The following is a 20,004-nucleotide window of genomic DNA, read 5'->3' on the forward strand; positions in this document are numbered from 1 at the left end:
ATCTACTAACCGCCAAATTCAGAAACCTCACTCAAACTACGCTCAAACTGAAGGGCCCCTCCACTTCCTCGAGGGAGGCGCGAGGGCCGGCGCTGGCCAATCGCGACGGCGGATCCGTCCTCGCGATTGGCCAGCGCCGGCCCTCGCGCCTTCCTCGAGGAAGTGGAGGGGCCCTTCGGTTTCAGTGTAGTTTGAGCGAGGTTTCTGAATTCGGCGGTAAAGCTCTCTGTGCCCCACGTTGCAACGTCACGAGCAGGACAAGCGGGACGCCCCGATGCGAGAAATCCGTGGTCGTGGCACCGCACGAGGCATCGGGCGCTCCACGGCTCCGGGACATACAGACACATACACCCCGACGCACAAACAGACAGACACGAAATAAAACACAATTTGTTCCGCTATTTATGTCGACATTTGATCACTACTCGCGCTGCGATTAAGGGCGGACGGACACTCCGGTTTACTTTAGCTTGGAGCCCAGCGAAGGTTTCGGGCGCGAGGTCTAGATCGTCCAGCGGAAGCGCCTTGCAGGGCGAAACGCTTCTGTCCCGTTCACGGCTCTATTTCGGTCGTGCAGTTGTTCGGTTTTCAGCTGATGCGTCAGCACGAGAGAATCTGACTGGGAGGCGAAGAAGCGTCGGGTGAGCAAGAGCACACGTCCACGCAGCACTCCAGGTTCTCGCGTGAGCTGGGTCCTCCGCCGAGTGCCTACAGCCGTGGAACAACTTTACGACCTTGGCGATGGCCACAATGAACGCTCGAAGGAAATCAAACGGGAATCAGTTTCTCTGCAGTTTCGCTTTCTTGGCCTTTCTGCGCGTAAACATGTTTGCCACTCCTCCTTAGATCTCGCCTCATTTTTCCTTAAAAAAGTAAATGGCGAGGTGCGTGCGACGTCACCCTGATTGGACGGAGCCCTCTTTTCGAAACCAACCAAGCCCGGATTTCACGAAATTATTTGGTCCAGATACATTCCTGACCATTATTCGGATTTAGTCCGTCCCGCAAAACTAATTTGCGGAGGCTCATCGGCGGGCTTCGCTTCGCGTGGGGATCCGCTCAGGAATCGGTGAATGAGAGGAAGGAAGCGGCCCACACAGGGCCACCTCGACTCGGGGTCGGAGCCTCGCCGAGCCCCTGGCCGTTCCCGGACCGAGGGGCGCGCCGGTGGGCTTACCGGAGCACAGGGACGGACAGAGGGGGGACGCGGGGCGGGGGCGTTATGGCCTCACTGCGCCCACACGGGGGGACACCAGTCGGGGTCGTCGCAGCCGCTGCTCACGCTGACCAGGGCAACGCTCGTCGGGCAGCGGGCCGATCCTTCGGCGCAGCCGGACGACTCGGACGGGCTCGTGTCCGTCTCGGGCGTCGGCGTGGCCGGGATGGGCGGCAGCGTGGCCGGCACGTCCCAGGGCTGGTCGCTCATCATGCGGGGCGGCTCTCGCTTGGTCATCTGGCCGTTGCTCGGGGCCAGGTGCCGGAGCACGGCGTCGAAGTTGATCAGCTGTCCGACCAGGCCCTTGATGGCGTCCACGTTCACGAACTGCAGCAGCTTCTTCAAGTGCTCGTGGTCGCTGCGGGTCGCGGGTCGGGTTCAGAGCGGCACTGCCCGCGGGGCGGCATGCTTCTCGTGCTGGGGGCGGCATGCGGGGGGCGTTGAGACGACGTTCGTCGCCGCATGCGGGGCACGAGCGGGCGAAGCGGGGCCGAGCCCCGCGTCACCGGGTGAGCGCAGTCTTGGCATCTTAGGAAGCAGCTGGCCGCTCGTCGGTCCGGAACAGGAAGAGATCGGCGGGGAGAAAGCGGTCTATCTGCGGAAGGAGCGTGCTTTCCCGGCTATCGTCGAGTTTGCTTCCTCACCAGAGCGGAAGCGATAGCCCTTCCCGGGAAAACCGGAGCTCTAATTGGCCTCCGACGTGGTCGGCCAACGTCCCCCGGGGACGCACCCGAAGTTGCTGTCCGTGAACGGGGTCTCGCTTCGGTGGAGCTCCGATGGAGCGCGTGCGAGCAGGCAACGTGCGAGCAGGCAGCGTGCGGGGGACTCCGGGGAAAGGCGCCGCTCATGCATCGCTCGTCGGGGACCATGCTCTGCGCCCGTGCGCGTGCTCGGGATCTGGCCAAACGCGTCATGCGGCCAAACAAGAAGCGGCTGGCTCTGCCTAGTTTCATGGGCTCCGTGGAAAGTCCCACGGAGCGTTTGCTTGCGTTTTTCTTCCATTACGCCAACGAAACACTGGCTTTAATCCTTCTCATCGGAGCTGGACGTTTTTGACGGTCCCTCTCCTCTCCTCCTCAGCTTCTGAGGAGGACATACGCGTCAACATAATTGTGAAACAAAGGAACTCACTGATCCAACTGGGACGAGTCACTCCAGTAATAGAACCAAGTTACAGTTCGAGATAAGGTTTCATTGTAACTTAGGAGAAACTAAAATTGTAACAGATTACGGTAAATTTACCGGTGTAACTCTACATCCCTGGTTTGCGGTCCGGGACTGTGTCGCATATCGCGAACAATGTCCGTCTTTCTGCGGAGCAGAGTTTCCGGTACGCTCTCGGAAGAGCCCGGCGGCGCGCGTCGTCTGCACTCGGGGGCCCTTGCGGCCAGCCGGCGGCAGCTGGGGTCGGCGCCCAGGGCGTGAACCACGTCCCAGGGCCGACCCAGGGCTGACGCCGAGCGGGCGACGAGACGGCCCCCACGGAGGGGACGTCTCCTTCCTGCGTCCCCGCTCCGGATGGCTGTGCGCGGAAGGTATCCATTCTCGGGAGATTTTACCCGCTTCAGACCCTATCGAATATCCCGTAATACCGTACACCAAATAACTCTACGCGAAGCATCAGAACTGTTTTGTGTCGATGACGAACGCGCGGGTCAATTTCAGATTTGGCAAAGGTAGTTTACTATAGTTTTGTTTAACCCGAGACTGGGGTATTTCGGAAAAGGGACGAGAAGAAAAGAGGCCACAAGGAGGCGACGTCTCTACTACCCTGATTAGCCTGCCCGATGGAGCATCAATGGCATTGTTTTCTTCCAGTCGCGTTTAAGCTTTTCTTTTGTTTTTCTTAAAATGCCGATATTTCAATGGGTGTGGCGCGAAGCAGCCGTCAATACCGCGTGTTCTATGGATGCGGGATCGCACATTCCATGTCAATAATACTGATTTCACGTCACCCTCGGGCCGACTGCAGAACTCCTTCAATCATCCGGAATCAGATGGCATTGACATTTTCAACCCTAACCAACGTCATTTTAGGAAGTGCTTGCTTCACGTATTGGAATAATGTTCATGCTTTGCAACTATTCAATTCCTGTGTTTTTCCTTTAGAGGTGTGTGAGGCGACCATACTTTTCTTGTGTGCGTTTATATGCTATCTGAAATGTTACTAACAAGTGCACCAATGTATAGGCTTTGGCTGTTTTTGGGCACTCAAAATAAACTAACAAACAAATAAGTAGGATTCCGTTCCGTGTTTACCGAGTTTAATTATTTACTTTTTTTTTAAATTCGGAGGGTGAATTTTGGAATTTATTTTTCGCTCGAAATTTGGGGTTTATTGGAGTTTATTTCTGTTAGATTTCCAATTTTCCGAAATCCTAAGAATTTTCCGCCGTGTTCTTTACCAAAGTGCGAGCTGGGCTAGTTGGTGCAGGCTAGACATAGTGGAGGTAAAACAGCGCAGAACGACAAAGACTAGAAGGAAGGAATAAAGGAGAAAGAAAGGTTCTGCGCTGTTTTACCTACATTGTGTATACTGGTGTTCTTATTTTTTTCTTTTTTAATATCTGGACAAGTACGTTTACTAAATTTATGAAAATAATCGCCGGTATCGAAAGATATTTCTGCAGCTGCATTTGACATTGGCGCCCTTCCGATTGGCAGTACTAACTGTCCCTCGACAAATCTTGAAAACAAGTGTTACTCCAACAAACGTCGGCACTTTGAAGCAACCGAACTCTGGGACGCATTAAACCTTCAGCTGCCCTCCCCATTTTAGGATGTCTACAGGTTCAGATCTTTCACTGTTATTAAAAAACACAACCCCACCTCCCTAGAAGAAGCACAATTGTCCACAGTGGATTCTGGAACACTGGCCTTTTGTAGTGGACCGTGGTCCACAAGTACATTGGCTCATATTGTACGGAACAAACGTCGGCGAGATAATCGCGAAACTCCTTTTTGTCAGTAGTCTCAGATAAATAGATATAATATTAAAAACTGAAGCCTTTTCTCGGGACCGTTAGCCTTGCGCTTTGACGAACTTTATTCTTAAAACACCGTCTGTTTAGATTTTTTTTTATTTTTTTGCTAGCGTGAATTTTAAATTCGGACTTTTTTTTGATAACGTTTTATGCCAAAACTTTTACCGGCGAGTGTATTTCGGAGTTTATCAGATTTATCGGAAAACACGGAACCCTAGTTGTAAGAGATTGAATATTGTCTCGAACCATTTAGAACTGCGAAGTCGGATGGTAAAACTACTTAATTTTCAGATTTTTCGTCAAACTGGTCCCTCATAAGGTGTTATGGAATATGGGTGGTTCTGTTGTCGCTTCACTCCTGCCGAGAGAAACTAAAAATCATGGTCGCGCTTTCAGGGATGTTTAGGCTCTCAAAGAGGGGTGGTTCCTCGGGAGATGGCGAGGGGGCGACCGGGGCCAGCGGCGCCTCGAGGCGGGTACTCACTGCTTGAGCGGGTGTTTCTTGACCAGAATGAGCGGCAGGATGACGGCAGCCCGGGCTTGCATGGGGCCCGACTTGACCGCCAGGAAGACCAGCGTCAGGGCGGCCGCGCTCAGCACGGTGCTCGACCTCATTCTGCGAGAGACAGAGGGCGACCGATCTCGAAACTCCTTCCGTTCCAGTTGGGCCCGAGATCATATCGGACCGGAGTTCCGGCCACGATCGGCGCCTGCCCTCGGCCATTTCTCGCCTCACGCCGCGCAACGACCCGCAGCACGCTTCTTGGTGGCGGTCCAGCCGAACGCCGCGTTTTCCGCTCGCTTTAAAGGGCTACTCCACCGATTTTTTCATTGTCTCCGATTTGCTTGAAATTTTTCTAAACTAACCAACAAACATCGCAAAAATAGTATCCCAAATATTAGGTCAAAATATTGTTTTTTCGCGAAGTTATCGAATTTACAGTTTTGGTCCTCACCGTGTTTTTCAAGCTCGAAGTCTCTACTGGCAACAATGAAAAAGTGACGTCAGTGGAAGGCAGGGGTTCACTCTTTGGGCTGTAGATTTTGTTTTAAACTGATTCGAAGCAGTTTCATGGTGTCAAATGAATGCTTGGGAAGCTCGCTGCAGTACCCGTGCTCCAGCACGGAACAAATGATTGGCATATTCTATTTTTTGGCTGCTTGCTCGACTGGCAAGCCTGCCTGCCACTGACGTCACGGCCCTGAAAAGCGCGCGTATATTTGAATGTTGGTTTTTGCATCATTTTCATTTGCCCATTTTGCTATAACTATTATGAATTTCGCGATCCTAAATAGTATACCGGAGAGAGTAAAGGCTGGGGAGTCAGAAAATATAGTTAGTTGAGGTAGCTCAAAAAATCGGTGGAGTACCCCTTTAACGAAGCGACCCGCCGCAAAGAACCGCAGCACTGGCGTCCGTCGACCGCGAACCCGAGAGACGCTCTGACACCCAACGTGATGCCCTGCAGGGCTGCGCGGGAAGCTTTTTTTTTTTTTTATAAAACCCAGCGTGCCTCAGAAAAAGGAGAGAACAATCTTTCACCGCGAAATGGAACTACGCATCGGCGACCGCTCAGTGTGCACCAAGCGTAGCCGGTCAGGACCAGATGGCAAAGTTTCAGAACTACTGCAAGGTTCGGCGCACCGCTTTTCCTTCGTTTTCCTTCGAAGATGAGCAATGGCTTCGCCAGGCCGTGGGAAACGCCAGCACCGGCTGGATTCGACTGGATCGGGTTTCCTCTGCGAGCGTGCCCACCGTAGACTAGAGCTCTACGAGCGGGTGTTTATGTTTACGCACTGCTGCCCGCTATTGCATATTCGTGTGGCAAGGACGCCGAACTTGAGACGAGGTCATGTAAGCAAAGACGAGGTCCTGTCAGATTTAACATGGAGCGTTGTTGTCTACGCGTGTTGTTTTCTAAAGAGAGAGCTGCTCGAATGCCGGGCTATTTCAGAATTGCGTTGCTCCCAGCGGTACGTTCCCTTTTTTCTAGATCGCAGGCAAGTGTGTCGAGAGGACTCGTGCCATCGCTTTGAACGGAGATTGAGCCCGCACTGCCCGCGCTGCGCAGCACACGCAAAGTCCCTAGAGACGCTCTGCGCAGGCGCCAGATTACAGCCGCCATTGTTGACCTTCTCCCGTCTTACCAGATGACGAGCCAGTAAAGCGGGCTTCGACCAGCTTCCACAAAGGCCAACGCTGGGGGGAAGGACACGCTAGAATCTAAAATGACAATTACCTTCCTTGCTATGGTCACTAAGAAGTCGAGTGAACCGAATAAGAGGAAACAAAAATTGAAGGTCGGTTATGGCGCGCCCATGCCCGCGTGCAGCAAAGCGTCTTTAGTGGGTATTCGCTGGACGCCCTATTTGAGGGCTCTCTTTAGAGCGCTTGCTCAGAGGGAGCTCCCATTAATAGGCTGCTAAAAGCGGTGATCTTAATGGCGTGCAATGCACGTTGCAAAACAACCGTGGAAGATCGCCATCAGACCGTGCTCAGCAGTCGCGCACACTGTTACGGCCGCCAGGGAATACTCCCTGCAACGTTACTCGAACACTCAGCCAGGAAACTCACCCTCGAAACCAGGCACGCTGGTGTCCACAGAGACCAAACTAAATACGATAACAGGGCCACGCTTTAACGACGAGTTAAAAACATTAAAGTTGCTTTTTAGACGCTTTCAGCGCGCGCCAGATTGAGCCTCCATAGCCGACCTTCTCTTGCCTTACCAAGATGCCGAGCCACTGAAGCGGGCGTTGACGAGTCTCCACAAGGGCCTATGCTGGGGACAAGGACACAGCAGCACTTAAAATGACGATAACCTGTCCTGCTGTGGTAATGTTGAATTGGAGCGAACGGAATAAGAGGAAACTAAAACTGAAGATCGGTTATGGCGGCGCCCACGTACAGCTACCTGAATGCGTCTATATAGCTACTGCTAGAGTCACTGAATGTTCTTAGAGTACCGAAACACCTAGGCTCGAAACGCCAAAATGGCGGCTCAATCTTTTTTTTTTTTTTTTTATTGTCGTCATTATGGGTTTTAGAAAGCGCGTTTTTGCGTATGAACAAGCGGAAAAAGTCTTTTTTTGGAGGAAAGTTATTGGAGTTTAGTACAGAGTAACAGAAGCGTGCTGTTTTATTTACAAAAAAAAAAAAAAAAAAAAAACAGTTTACGAGGTTTAGGGGCTCAATTAATATTGTTTTTATACAACCATGTGTGAGCGCTGATTTCAGGTGGCGCGTCCCGACCTGGGCGCGTCCTAACTGAGGGGTGGCCGCTTGGGCGACGGGGGTTGGCAGCCAATTGCCATGGTGTTGCGTACGTGAAACGTTCTAGCATCAGAAACGTCTAGCGATACTCCGAGTTTCCGGACGCCTACGTTCACGGCGCATGGAAGATACTGCCGCTAATCGGGCTGCTAAACCTGGCGATCTTCCGGACTCTCAAACTCTTCTGCAGGTGGTCGAGCTCCTTGTCGCCTACCCCTCTGGTCAAACGACCTCCCTGTTAACCAATCAGCGTCGAGCACCTCACTCCTCCTCTCCCACTCGTTAACCAGTCGGTGTCGAGCCTCGCGGCCACGCTTTTATCCAGGCTTCATTTTTATCTGGGCTTCACGAAATAACAAAAACCTGGCCTAAAACGCTTCACGTTGAAAAAAGAATCAAACGGAGCAATATTCATATAGTCATATTCGCATCAAAAAATAATAACCTCAGATATAGTTTTTATATTGATTGGAGTCGTATATTGCTTTTCTTTAGTTAACTATTCTGGAAGGTTGTATTTTATCATTTGTTTTCCGTAACTTGTTTCGCAGGGAATGAATGTTCTAAAATATTGGTGCTACACGTGGGGTATGTGGCATGGTAACCCGGGAGCAGAAAAAAAATAATCATATTTTGAAACAGCGGAGCAGAGGTGGTCATATGAGAAGTTTTTTTTTATATCTCTTAGCATTTGTTTTTTGTAAATGCATTTTTTAAAATTATTCTGAGCGGTATTTCCTTACACTAAGTGTCAGTAATTTAGGCTGGGTGTTGTCTAGAAGAAGTTTGACTGTAGCAGGTAAAGTACGATGATATAGGCGGGTTAAGCCTACGACGCTCGAGAGTTTCGACGCGACGTAGTTTGTACGGTCGTCCAAAGTCACCCGTTCTGTGAATAACACACCGAGAGTTTTAAAGACGTTGACTATTTCTATTTTGGAGTATCGATACATATACTTTTGTTTCGGGGGCGAAGTAGAAAGGAATTTATTTTTTGCGTGTTTATATTTAACGCATTACACGTTGCCCATTTTTCCAGCTGCCAAAGGGTTCGTATCTGTAACTAGTTCCGAAGGTCATTTACCCGAAAAAGAATAATGTGGTGTCACTTGCTTAAGTAACTCATTTCGCAGTTTTCTCTGTGTTTATGTTATCGTTCAAATATCTATTAAATAAAAGCGGACCGATAACGCCTTTTGGGGTACACCCGATAAAATTGGTTTTATGCCGGAAGAATGACAATTTCATTGCAAAAATTGTTTTGGATGCGTAAGTGACGACGCCAAGAGCATCGAAACTTTTCCTCGAAAACCATACCTCCCATCGTGTCGTTTTACGCCCGAGACTGTGGCGCCGAGAAGGGAAACACTTTGAGTCGAAGGAACGGAAGGGAGCAAAATGATGAGCTACCACCATCTCGCCTGTGCACTAGTCTTTTTATACCTATCGCGTTTCTTCACTAATAGGTCATGATTTAAGCGATCGAAGGCTTTCGTAAAATCTACAAAAATACAAAGTTCAATCTTAGTTTGCGAACGAGTTTGAAATAAATTATTTCTGTTCCAATAGAGTGTGCTCGGTTGGCCGATGTTTCCGAAAACAATGTAGTGCTACACTAAGTATAGAATGCCTATCGCAGAAATTCGACAATCTGCAGAGTATGACCTTTTCCAATCTTTAAAAAAATGACAGGTTATATCGATACCGGATTCTCGTTTCTCATGTTTCTTTATATATATATATATATATATATATATATATATATATATATATATATATATATATATATATATATATATATATATATATATATATATATATATATATATTGTATATAAAACACTAACCTTTGCGGGCTGCATTCGCTTGGCGAATGCTCCTTCTGATAAGCAGGTGTTAAATATATAAGATAAACATTGCGATATCAAATCTAAAAGAGATTTCGACATCTTATAGACCCGGAGGTGGCAGCTTTTACTGTTATTCCATCCCAAAAACGCAGACGTCACCAAAATATCTACAACTGGGCTCAGAGATAAAGATTTGCGATCCCCCCCTCATATAACGAAAAGCATTACTGTCAAAATCGTCTCTATAGCTACGTGGACAAATTGCTTATTGAATTCATTAGCTAAGCAGCTCCCCGTCACTTCTTCGTTGTCTAAACAAATCACAATGACTCATTATGATTTGTTAGACCGGTTCAGCGCATGGTTTCATTTTTTTCCACTTAACATCAGTTTCATTTGCACACGTAGAGAAAAATGTTTAAAAAAAAAGTTCTCCTTTGCGTTTTTAATCTTTTTCGTTAGTTAGTTGCGATATGATTTGAAAGTTCTAATCACATCAAGATCTCTCGATTTCGCGAAAGTTCCATATAATCTATCCTCTGATTTAATTTTGCCCAGTAGTTCGGGGGTGACCCGAGGTTGACAAATTTTCTTGTTCTGCCGACGTCGCAACTCCTGCCCGCCGCTCGCCCTCTCGCGGACGAATGAGGAACAAGAGGAGCGGTACGGTGAGGTGGCGGGCGGCGACGGCGTGGAAACTCCGGCAGGGTACGGCCGTGGGCAGGGACTGTCGGCCCTGGTGCCTTGGTGCTGCTATTACCGCATGCTTCTGGTCGGCCTGCTCGTGCGTGAAGCAGTTTTAACGAAAAAAGTGGGCGCGTTATTATAGGAATTCTCGTGCTCCGCCTCGCAACAGCGTTGCACGAAGGGTTGTCTAATATCATTAGGGATTTTTCGTATACCGCCTACGCTGCGAATTTCTGGTCTTGTGGTCGCCAGCTCAGTCTGTGCTCAGCGTGATGGCAAAAGCCCCCGCTAGTAGTGTAGAGCTCTGTCTTTCGGTCTACGAAAAGTCCGTTATTTCCTTTAAGTAGGAGAAATCTGGTCGCGAAATGGTATGTCGACCAATATAGGCACCGAGAATCGGTTCGCGTTTAAGCGTTACAAAGAACACAACCATTTGCTCCAAGTACTTTCAAAATACAGAATACGCGTAGGCTACTTGCTTTCAGGTAATTACAAAGACGAGTAAAGAAATCCTCGAAACATTTTAGGCGCGTCTGTGTTAGCTAGTCGTATAGTGACCATACCTCGGCGAAGTCACTCACGAACTCGCTCACTCACACTCACTCACGCTCACCGCGTCATGGTGAAGGGCTGTGAATGACTTCGTGAACTCGGACGAAGTCGTGATGTGAAGGGGATGTGACTTCGTGAACGCGGAAAGAGTCGTGATGTGAACGGGCGTGACTCCGTGAACGCGAAAGAACCCGTGATGTAAAGGGGATGTGACTTCGTGAACGCGGAACGAGTCGTGATGCGAAGGGGAGTGACTCCGTGAACGCGAAAGAACCCGTGATGTGAAGGGGATGTGACTTCGCGAACGCGGAACGAGTCGTGATGTGAATGGGCGTGACTCCGTGAACTCGGAAGGAGCCGTGATGTGACGGGGAGTGACCTCGTAAACTCTGACGCACCCGTGATGCAGTGGTGAAGGACTTCGTGACTCTGGTGTATACGTGATGTGATGGTGAATGAATTCGTGAACTGAATTTGTGATGTGATGGGGACTGAGTTCGTGAACTAGGAGTCAGGACTCAGGAGATGTCGGTATGGATTTGCTTGCGTGTGCGTACTCTTCGCGACTGATAGCCGACTTGACATTTGGGTGTGTCTGCAGCATGTTGGTGCCCTTACACGCACAAACATGCTGTGGCGGTTAGTATAGAGTGCGGACGGAGCAGAAACTTGGAAGGAACTTCTGTTAGAGCCTAGAACGAGATTCGTAGGGGTGGTCTGGTAACGTTTGGGGGAAGCAACTGCAGGGGGCGTTTGCTTTGGAGGACTTTGAGAGAGGATGTGACATTTTGCGTGTGCGACTGTGCGCGAAATCGGAAATGGGGAGGAGACTGTGTATTGCAGACGAAGCGGCACCAGCGCTTCCCAGATGGGGACTGGGAAGGAGTGGGGGGGATGTTTGGACCGGCACAGACTCGGCGGCGACTCCAACGAGTTTGGCGGGCCTCCGCTCCTCTGCCCCGATACCGCGGGCGTGCGTACCCGCGTCGCGTAGTACACGTGCAGCTTAGCGAACGTTAGGTGGGCTTTGTCTGTGCGCGGCAGACGTTTGAGCCTCCTGCATGGCCGTGGGGTTCCATTTACGCGGCGCGGCTAGGCGGCTCCTCCTTTCGGTGTGTGTGTCGGTGTGTGTCATTGTGTGTGGGGGACCGGGGAAGGTGTCGTTTTGCCACTGTGCTATTCTGCCACGGGAGGGTTTCTCTTCGCGTTGATTGCATCTGCGTGCGTCCGTGCGCCCATGTTTTTGTCTTTTGTAAGCGCGTGCGTGCGCGCTCCCTTCAAGGAGACACAAATAAAACCGTCTTCCCGGAGCTTTTACGCGAGTACTGGTGTGACCCTAACTGAACTATACAATGTTTGTTTTCTCGCTCTCGCTTAATAATGCTTACAGATATTCTATGATGCTGGAAATATGCGGCATACGCTCGTTTTTATCCGTCCACACGAAAAAGCGTGCGCCGGATTTGATCTGTTTCGGCCGCTTCCGGATTTTTTCAAACGCTATTTAGCATCTAAGATCTCGGGAAGGCTTGCCGCTATTCTAGAAAAATCACGGAAGTTTACTGGCTTTATTCATATGCCAGAGAATTATGATAATTTTAAAAATGTGAGGAAGTAACCGATTGGCATCACGGTTTGTCGCCCACGTTTCCTAACAAGCGCGCGGACATGTCCGTTGCAATAACAGGCGGAGAAAATTTTACGTGCTCGCAGGCGTTTAAGTGGGGGCTTCGCTTGCTGTTGCCGATAATAGTTTTCATCACAGTCGTGCATATTCCTGAGTTCTGGAATTCTAGGAATACGAACAGAGTTCTTCGATTTCTGTTGAACGTGAATATTGACTAAAGAGGTTTTTGTTTCTGTTTATTTGAGCAAAAGTCAGCTACTGGCACGATACTTGTGTGTAAAAGCCGGACGCCATCAGAAAATATGCGACGAACACGTGGCGAAACTCAATCCACTAAGCAGCCTAGCCTTACTCCGTGAACAGCGCTTCGAACGCGAAGGAGGAGTACGAGTGTGCAAAGATTCTTGATAAAATGACATAAATCTTTTCCAAGGGAGGAGACAAATAGTCCGTCCCCATTTCTGAATTTTTCTATTTTTTTTTATGCTACCTAGTTTTGCATACGAACCATATCGGCCACATTTTGCTGGAGTGCTTTTCATTTGAAATCGAGACCACTCTTCTTACATAAGCGCTTAGGCATTCGTCTCCTCGTTATTTTCCTGAGCAAGTGACTCATTCAAAGGTCTGCTGAGTTTATTCAACAGCGTCGGAGCGATACGATCGGCTCTCACGTCGATCGGAATTGAGAGCCCATCACACAGGACCACAAGCAGACCGCGATTGCGTTGTCATAACCGTCATCCTGCTGTTGCAAGCAGGCTACCAATGAAAAACAAGGTGCGCGGTCGAGGTCGAAGTCAAATTCGAATAAGTGTTTATACGACGTGAAAGTAGGGGTACCAAAACGTGTCTTCCGCTCTTGCGAACCTTATCGTGACCCATTGAAAAGAAGTAAATACGAAGAATGGCACAACAATCAGCGGAAAACATAAAGGGCGCGCACAGAACGCGCGAAGACGAGACAGAAAAGCGCGCGCCGTCATTGGTCAAAACGAGGTGTAAATAGCGGTACGTCAGAGCGTCTGAGGGGTTAACAAACGCACGAGGTGCGCAAAGAGCTGAATAAGCCTATTATTTTTAAAACATGGAAAACTATTGAACCGGGCTTCCCGCGTTTTTTTTTTTTTAACTTTTTTCATGCACGTCGCCGTGCTGTTCTGGGGCGTCGGTTCACTCAAAGAGCTTTTACTTTCCCACGCTCTTTAGAGCCTGACATTGCACCTTTTTGTCAGATGAGCCGGCGATGTCCAGTTTTTGTGACAGGCTGTGTTCCCCGTCTAGAAGTGTGGACGAGCTGTTTACCCGTCCTCCCATCTTGCATTTCCCACCAGACCTTGTTCCAAAATGACCCTTCTTTTGTAACAAAAACAAAATTAAGAACCTGCCTCTATTCATCTCAAAGACTATGTTTGATGTTCGCTGAAGGCGTCCTCACTGGCTCTGTCTGCTTGAAGAAATCACCGGTTATCAAGGGGAGCTGAGGGAGTGAAGACTACCTCTGTTTCCCTTCCCTTAGTTAGCTTGCTTCTCCTTGCCAACGTCGTCTTTAATTTCACTAGAAAAACGATAAACGGTAGGGAGTTCTTGTAGACGGTTTTTGTGCTCGGTAACGATACCCAATAACGATACCATGCATTCACAAAGACGACAGAGGAGTATCGGGTATCCTTACAGGAATTATTGGAACAATACACAAAACTCCCTAGTTTCTTAGACGTGTAAACAGGAAGTATAAGCACTTACTTAATTCGTCCCCAACACGCTCGTTTGTGATTAGTGCTTTTGTGTTTTAAGCTTGGGGTAAGCTTTTGTGTTTCAAGCTTGAGGCAACCTGTAGGTACAAAGTTTGACCTTGCCAAGTGTATGGAAAAGTTCGCTGTTCGGGTTTTTCCTTTTACGTCCTTTGTCGACACGTTGTGACCTGTTCTTTTTTGTTACGGGTCACGTGTGGAGTCTGTCGGTTTTGGTTTTAAGGAGCCTTTTGGTTTTCGTTTTAAGGAGCATCTCTGTTACGCCCGACGCGCCACCACCGCGCTGTGACGTAACAGAGATGAGTTCATGTATAGGTGAATATGTCGCCGAAATTATGTTCTGGCTATACACGAACCAATGAACTCATCTCTGTTACGTCACGGCGCGGTGGTCGCGCGTCGGGCGCACTTCCGGTCTGGGGCTGAAGGCGGAAGTCCCTATGGGAGACGTGTATTCTAGCGTTGTATTAAAAAAACCTGACAAAAACTTGCCTTCTCGTCAAAACGCCATGACTGGGGCTGTACCAAAAGAGTCGAGAAATGTTTGAGGGTCAGTTTTCATGCGCTCGGTTCGTCCGAGAACGTGGATATGTGCCGTGAAAATGGAAAACCAGTCACCGTCGGACCACGATTGCTTGGACAGGAAGCAGTTTGGGTTAAATTCACGGATACTTGTTGTCATCAGATTTATTTGTTTTGTTCCGTCATGAAAGCGAGAATACCGCCAAGTTGTTGGGACCGCCTGCATGCGGACGTTCAGTGCGTCTTCAAGATCGAACGGCCGCCTGATCGCTCGAACTTTCGTCTGCTCTTTCAAACGCCTCTGCTCGTCGTCTGCTCTTTTAGAAGACACCGGCCCGTTGACCAAATGTTGGCCCGGTACTTGCGATAAGAAGTGAGTGCAGGCCTCAAAATACTTAACTTTGAAAATTGGTAAGCAGGCTCGATGTAAACAGTGGATACAAGGAGATGTTGATCGTTGTTACCAGTAACCATCACAGACATTTTAGGCCTAATTTTACTTGGTCCGATTCTGCTTGCGATTTTCAGTATCAACGTCGACTATATCTCAGCTACGGTTCACGCTTTTGCAGCCCGAGCGGCATCGCGACTGAAAATTGCGAGCGAAATCGCATCGTGCGAATCAGGCTTTAGCGTACATACTGCGGCGTCCACGCGGAATGAATCGCCACATGTCACATTATTCACGCGAAGTTTTGCGGTGTAATGAGCCCCGGTAATTTCGCTTACGCCGCTCAAGATAGTCAGACATCGCCAGGAAGACGTAGAACCAACAATTCGAACGCGAAAAAGGGCAGGGGGACTCAAGCCTAGTTCTTATAGCTCTCCCGGAAACAAGCACCTTATCTCACAAGTTCGGAGCAGGGAAGTCAAGAAGCCGCTCGCTCTCCACAGCATGCGCGCATGATGAAGAAAGCGCGAAACAAAACGAAAATAAAAGAAACGGGACAACAAAACTAAAAGCCCCAGAGGGAACTAGCTAAACAAACAAAATGACAAGAGCAGGGTGCGTGGCGACTCGCCCGGCACAGCCCAATACCCCCCCCCCCCCCCCCCCCCCCCACCACCACACACACACAGACACACACTGACACACACATCTGGAGCCGTCAGCGCCGCTGCGAAAGAACTTCGAGGATGGCTGAGAGCCGGAGGCAGTGGCGGTGGCCGCGGCTGCAGGGGCCGACGCCGCTTTCCGTGACCTCGGTGACTCGGTGAACGGCTGTGACTCGGTGAACGGCTGTGACTCGGTGAAGGGCCGTGACTCGGTGAAGGGCCCTGAAGTCGAACCGGTCGAACGACTTCATGAACGGGATCAGTTCACAGACGTGAGGGGAACGACTTGCTGAACTCGACGAGCTCGTGATGGGACGGTGAGCGACTTCGTGAATTCAGAGTTGGCGGTGATGGGATGGGGAATGCTTCATGAACTCTATAGGATTCGTGATGTGACGGTGAAGTACTTCGTGAACTTGACGGATTCGTGAAGTGACGGTGAATGACTTTGTGAGTTCAGAGATTGCGGTGACGTGATGGGGATGAGTTTGTTGTCCGGTTGAACTCCGTGATGTGAATGGCCGTGACTTTTGGACGTCGGTGTACTTTGTGATGTGAAGGGCCATGAATATTAGACATCGGTGTACTCTGTGATGTGAAGGGATGTGACGTTTGGACGTCGGTGTACTTTGCGATGTGAAGGGATGTGACGTTTGGACGTCGGTGTACTCTGTGATGTGAAAGGCTGTGACTTTTGGACGTCGATGTACTTTGTGATGTGAAGGGCTGTGTCTTTTGGATGTTGCTGTAATTAGTGATGTGATGGTGAGTGAGTGGGTTCGGAAATGCCGACCTATGATAGTGACGAGAGCTTAGAACGGGCAGTTTTGGCGAGGCAGCTGGTCGCAACGTTACAATTAAATAACATGGTACACAAATGTACGGTATATTAAGATAGTTCTTTGCGATAGAGTAAAAAATAAAGCCCCTAAACACGCCGATGACGTTAATAGGCAGTTTTAGCGTAGCATTACCGCAAGTTCCCGCAATCCCGGCAGCAGTCCTGGCGCGCGCTGAAACTTCTGCTTCAAAGGCGCAGCGCCAGCTTCCGTTTGCAATGCTGCAGCGTACGGTAACCAGCGGTCACGCTATCCGGAAAGTTCCTATCAGTGGCCATAGCGCAGTTTGATTACGTGTTGCAAAACAGCAAAACCGCGACGGCGAGCAGCGAGTCGTGAGCCTGGGACGCGAAAGCACGAATCCTGCGAACGCTGCTCTTCCGGAGCTCGACGGTCACCGTGCGCGGAGCACTAATGGCCAGGCGAAGCTAAAACACCCGCATTTCTTCATCTCCCTCAAGAATATTTTGCCCCAAACTGCGATGTGGCGGGTGCCCGAAACGCGCTCGCCCTCCACAAAGCTTCGCAAGTTGAAGTTTCTGCAACTTTTAAACATCAACACGCTCGTTTTCCTAGCGCACGTTAACATCTCCGTCGCCTGTCATCTGCTCCTGCTCTGACCGATTCGCATTTGTAGACAAATGAAGTATTTTTAGCGCACTGACCAGCATCAGCGAGCACTGCGCGCGGAAAATCCTGGAGAATCTATCCCCGTTTCTTCCGCCATCTTGAAACTACCACTCCGCCTTCTATAGGGCGTTGCTAACGAGGAAATTATTCGTGGCACACCTTTCGAAACTTGGTTAAGAAACTATTTTAAGCATGAGCTGCGTCAGTTTTCTGAAAGACATCACTCCAATCAAGGTTGTAGATTTTCTGTCCAGGTTGGTTAATGTCTCCAAAAAATCCTGGTTCGTAGTTTCTCGTATGCAATGCAAGACTCGGAGAGATACCTCGATGACCGCTTATGTCGGTACGTATTGCTCCCGCTTTAAAATAAGATGCGCGCGTATGTGCTATTTATGAATAGGCCAAGGAACGAACAAGATGCATGAGGGATTCGGGTAATCACATTTCGTGCGTTTATTTCGTGTTCGCTTTATTTTCCCGAATTCATTGCTTTTCTTAAACGAACATTGGGAATAATTAAGAAATATAGCCACCATCCGCACCCGCCGCCCTCAGGGAATGGAAAGTGTTTCGTTCTAGCACAAAGTACAGTTTCCACTCTTGAAACCATAATCTACCCTCATTGCTCAATAAATATTGCGCACGTGGCGTGCACATTTACTCTATAAATCCTAAATCATTGTACCTACTTTTTGTATAGTATGCGATTGTGAACCCCTGACACTTTTATCTCTTCCATGTACGTGATTCTTTTGTTGCTGATATAGTTCCCTATAGAACTGTAGCCGTGTGCAAAGTGCGCGGGGCGCGGACCCCGTCAGGTCAACACTCGTGGACTTTTTGCCCGCCGCTCCGGCGTCTGTAGCCGAGACAGATGCAAAAATAAACAGTATTATTATTACTATGTGCAACCGAATTGTTGGATAAGCCGCCCATGCCCCCTCTTCGCAGGAGTGTTTACGAGCACCTTTATACCCAAATCGCCGCATTGTATTTATTTTCACTCGCAAAAATCAAAACTCATTCAAGTTAAAAGAAGGAAGAAAGAAAAAAAAAAAACATCCTGGAGGTTTTTGACTGAATGTGGCACACAACGGCTATCACTTTTCGGTTAATGCACGAGAATAGAACTTTGTAGTCTCGATTAACACGCGAGTAATCGGGCAAAATTTTGCGGAAAAAGTTTTTTTTTATTATTATTAAGAGACCACCTCCGCGGCTAGTAAAAGATGTTATGTAAGGTTAGAAGCCGCGGTGTCTTCGACGTACCGAGGCTCATTTAACACGATCACGTCGAATGCAGATTCGAACAGACCAACGAGCACTCGAAGCTGAGTAGCCTCTTTCTCGCGGACTGTGCGTATAAGTGAAACAGTTTTGAAGATTGTCCATATCCACAAACATAACCGTCATTATCGAGGATCATAATTAACGGAAAAGTAAGTGTCAGCGAGAATTCCCCTCCAGCTCATTTCGCAAAAGGAGCGCTCTTTTTCCGTCCCTATGTCGAATATGAATCTCTATATTGCTTTTGTGCCAGACGTACTCACAGCGAGCAGAACCCCGTTTTTCCCTGTAAAGATCTCGAGGATGTAGAAATAGGCCTTTGAAAGTTCACACTCTCTTTCAAGGCACGAATGTTTCACGGATTGCCTCGCAAAAGGAACAGTGATGCCCAGCAGCTGAACTCTAGCTGCCGGCAGCCTCGATATGGGACTCCGCGAGAGGCGGGGGAAAATCCCTCCGTCAAATCTAGACACCTTCAAAATCTGCGTCCGCGGCGTATTGCAGCCAATGGATACGGAAATTCGAAGTAAGGCAAAAGTGACGGTCGTTAGTTTTTAAAGTAACGGCAGCGGTACTTGGCTACATTCGGAGAACGGTAACGAATCTCAGTGAGGCGTTAATGTTCTTCTGAACTAGCGAGTAACGCTCCTCCGTTCCTTGTTTTGGGTAACGGACACGAGACTGCGCAGAACCCCGGGATGCTGAGTCTGCACTCCTGCGCGATCTGCGTAAGCATCATGTGTTCGTGTAATCACCGGTGCACGATGCCCGTCCCGATTGTCCGTCTACAGCGGAAAGGCGGAAGCCTTCTGAGGAAAACGAACCTTCCGGCGTCTAAACATCCGTAACACTTGTCCGAGCGCGTGCCTCTTTTTCCAACGATGCTGCGAGCAAAATCAACGCTACTCGGAGCGCAAGTCTGTCTGCTTTTAAAGCCCCTTCATGTTTTAAAAGTAGCGCAATGTTCGTCGACGTACGAGGCACGTGCAAGGTGCAGCCCTTGGGAAGATCATGGCGACACAGCGCAGCACTGAGCTATAGATTTCAGACGCCATGTTGTTCCCGGAAGAGGCGCGCGACACGTGCCTCGAGCATTTCTACAACAATGACTGGCGCCACTTTTCCCAGGATGGAGGGGCTGCTTCTTGCACAGCGGTTGCAGTGACGTTAGAGCTCTGATCGGCTTTGAATGAAAAACAGTGGGTAGACCTCAAGTGTTCAGGAAACGATCCTTTCAACCAAAGCCAATCAGAGCTCGTTCTGACGTCACCGCAACCGCAAGAAGCGGACGACTTGCTCTCCGACTGATGCGCTTGACCAGGGGCGCGCCCACAAAACCCGACCACGTAACGTTGGCTTCGGCGTCTGATCATGCACGAGCCACGTTCGAATGCAAAGTCCGTCAACGTCTGTTCATGCCCGCAAAGGAAGAAAAAAAGTAATCAGTTTGTGGCTTTAACGTGCTTTCCCAACGCCAAGAATGGATCCCTTTCAGTGGTTTCGTTCGTGTTTTCCTTCGTAGCGCCTTTGAGGAGCGCGAGGCAGCGTAAGAACGGGCTATCGAAACGCGACCCAGAAGCGGTCGATTCCGCTCGCTGGGGGCGCTGCTCAAAAATAGAGAGCTACAGGCCCATCGAGAGTGCCGCATCTTTCTCGCCTCGCGTCGTTAGGGGACGTCGCTGCCGCTACTTTACCCATCGGCCCGATTCAGCGGTCCTTGGCGCTG

General features: G+C 49.4%; 2 protein-coding genes across 2 annotated transcripts in view; one reads left to right on the forward strand and one right to left on the reverse strand.

The window, feature by feature from the left end:
* LOC8025548 (rho GTPase-activating protein 18) overlaps positions 1-20,004 on the forward strand; it is a 362,823-nt gene that overhangs the window by 216,602 nt on the left and 126,217 nt on the right. The window lies entirely within an intron of this gene.
* The window catches only part of LOC121046980, a 40,019-nt gene that overhangs the window by 4,497 nt on the left and 15,518 nt on the right, over positions 1-20,004 (reverse strand). The window contains exon 2 of the mRNA XM_040501771.2: positions 4,685-4,816. Coding sequence (XP_040357705.1) covers positions 4,685-4,815 — 131 coding nt within the window. The 5' untranslated portion in view covers position 4,816. The remainder of the gene's footprint in view (positions 1-4,684; positions 4,817-20,004) is intronic.

This window comes from Ixodes scapularis, unplaced genomic scaffold (assembly GCF_016920785.2).
Source record: "Ixodes scapularis isolate PalLabHiFi unplaced genomic scaffold, ASM1692078v2 PGA_scaffold2__306_contigs__length_199485367, whole genome shotgun sequence".
Lineage (NCBI taxonomy): Eukaryota > Metazoa > Arthropoda > Arachnida > Ixodida > Ixodidae > Ixodes > Ixodes scapularis.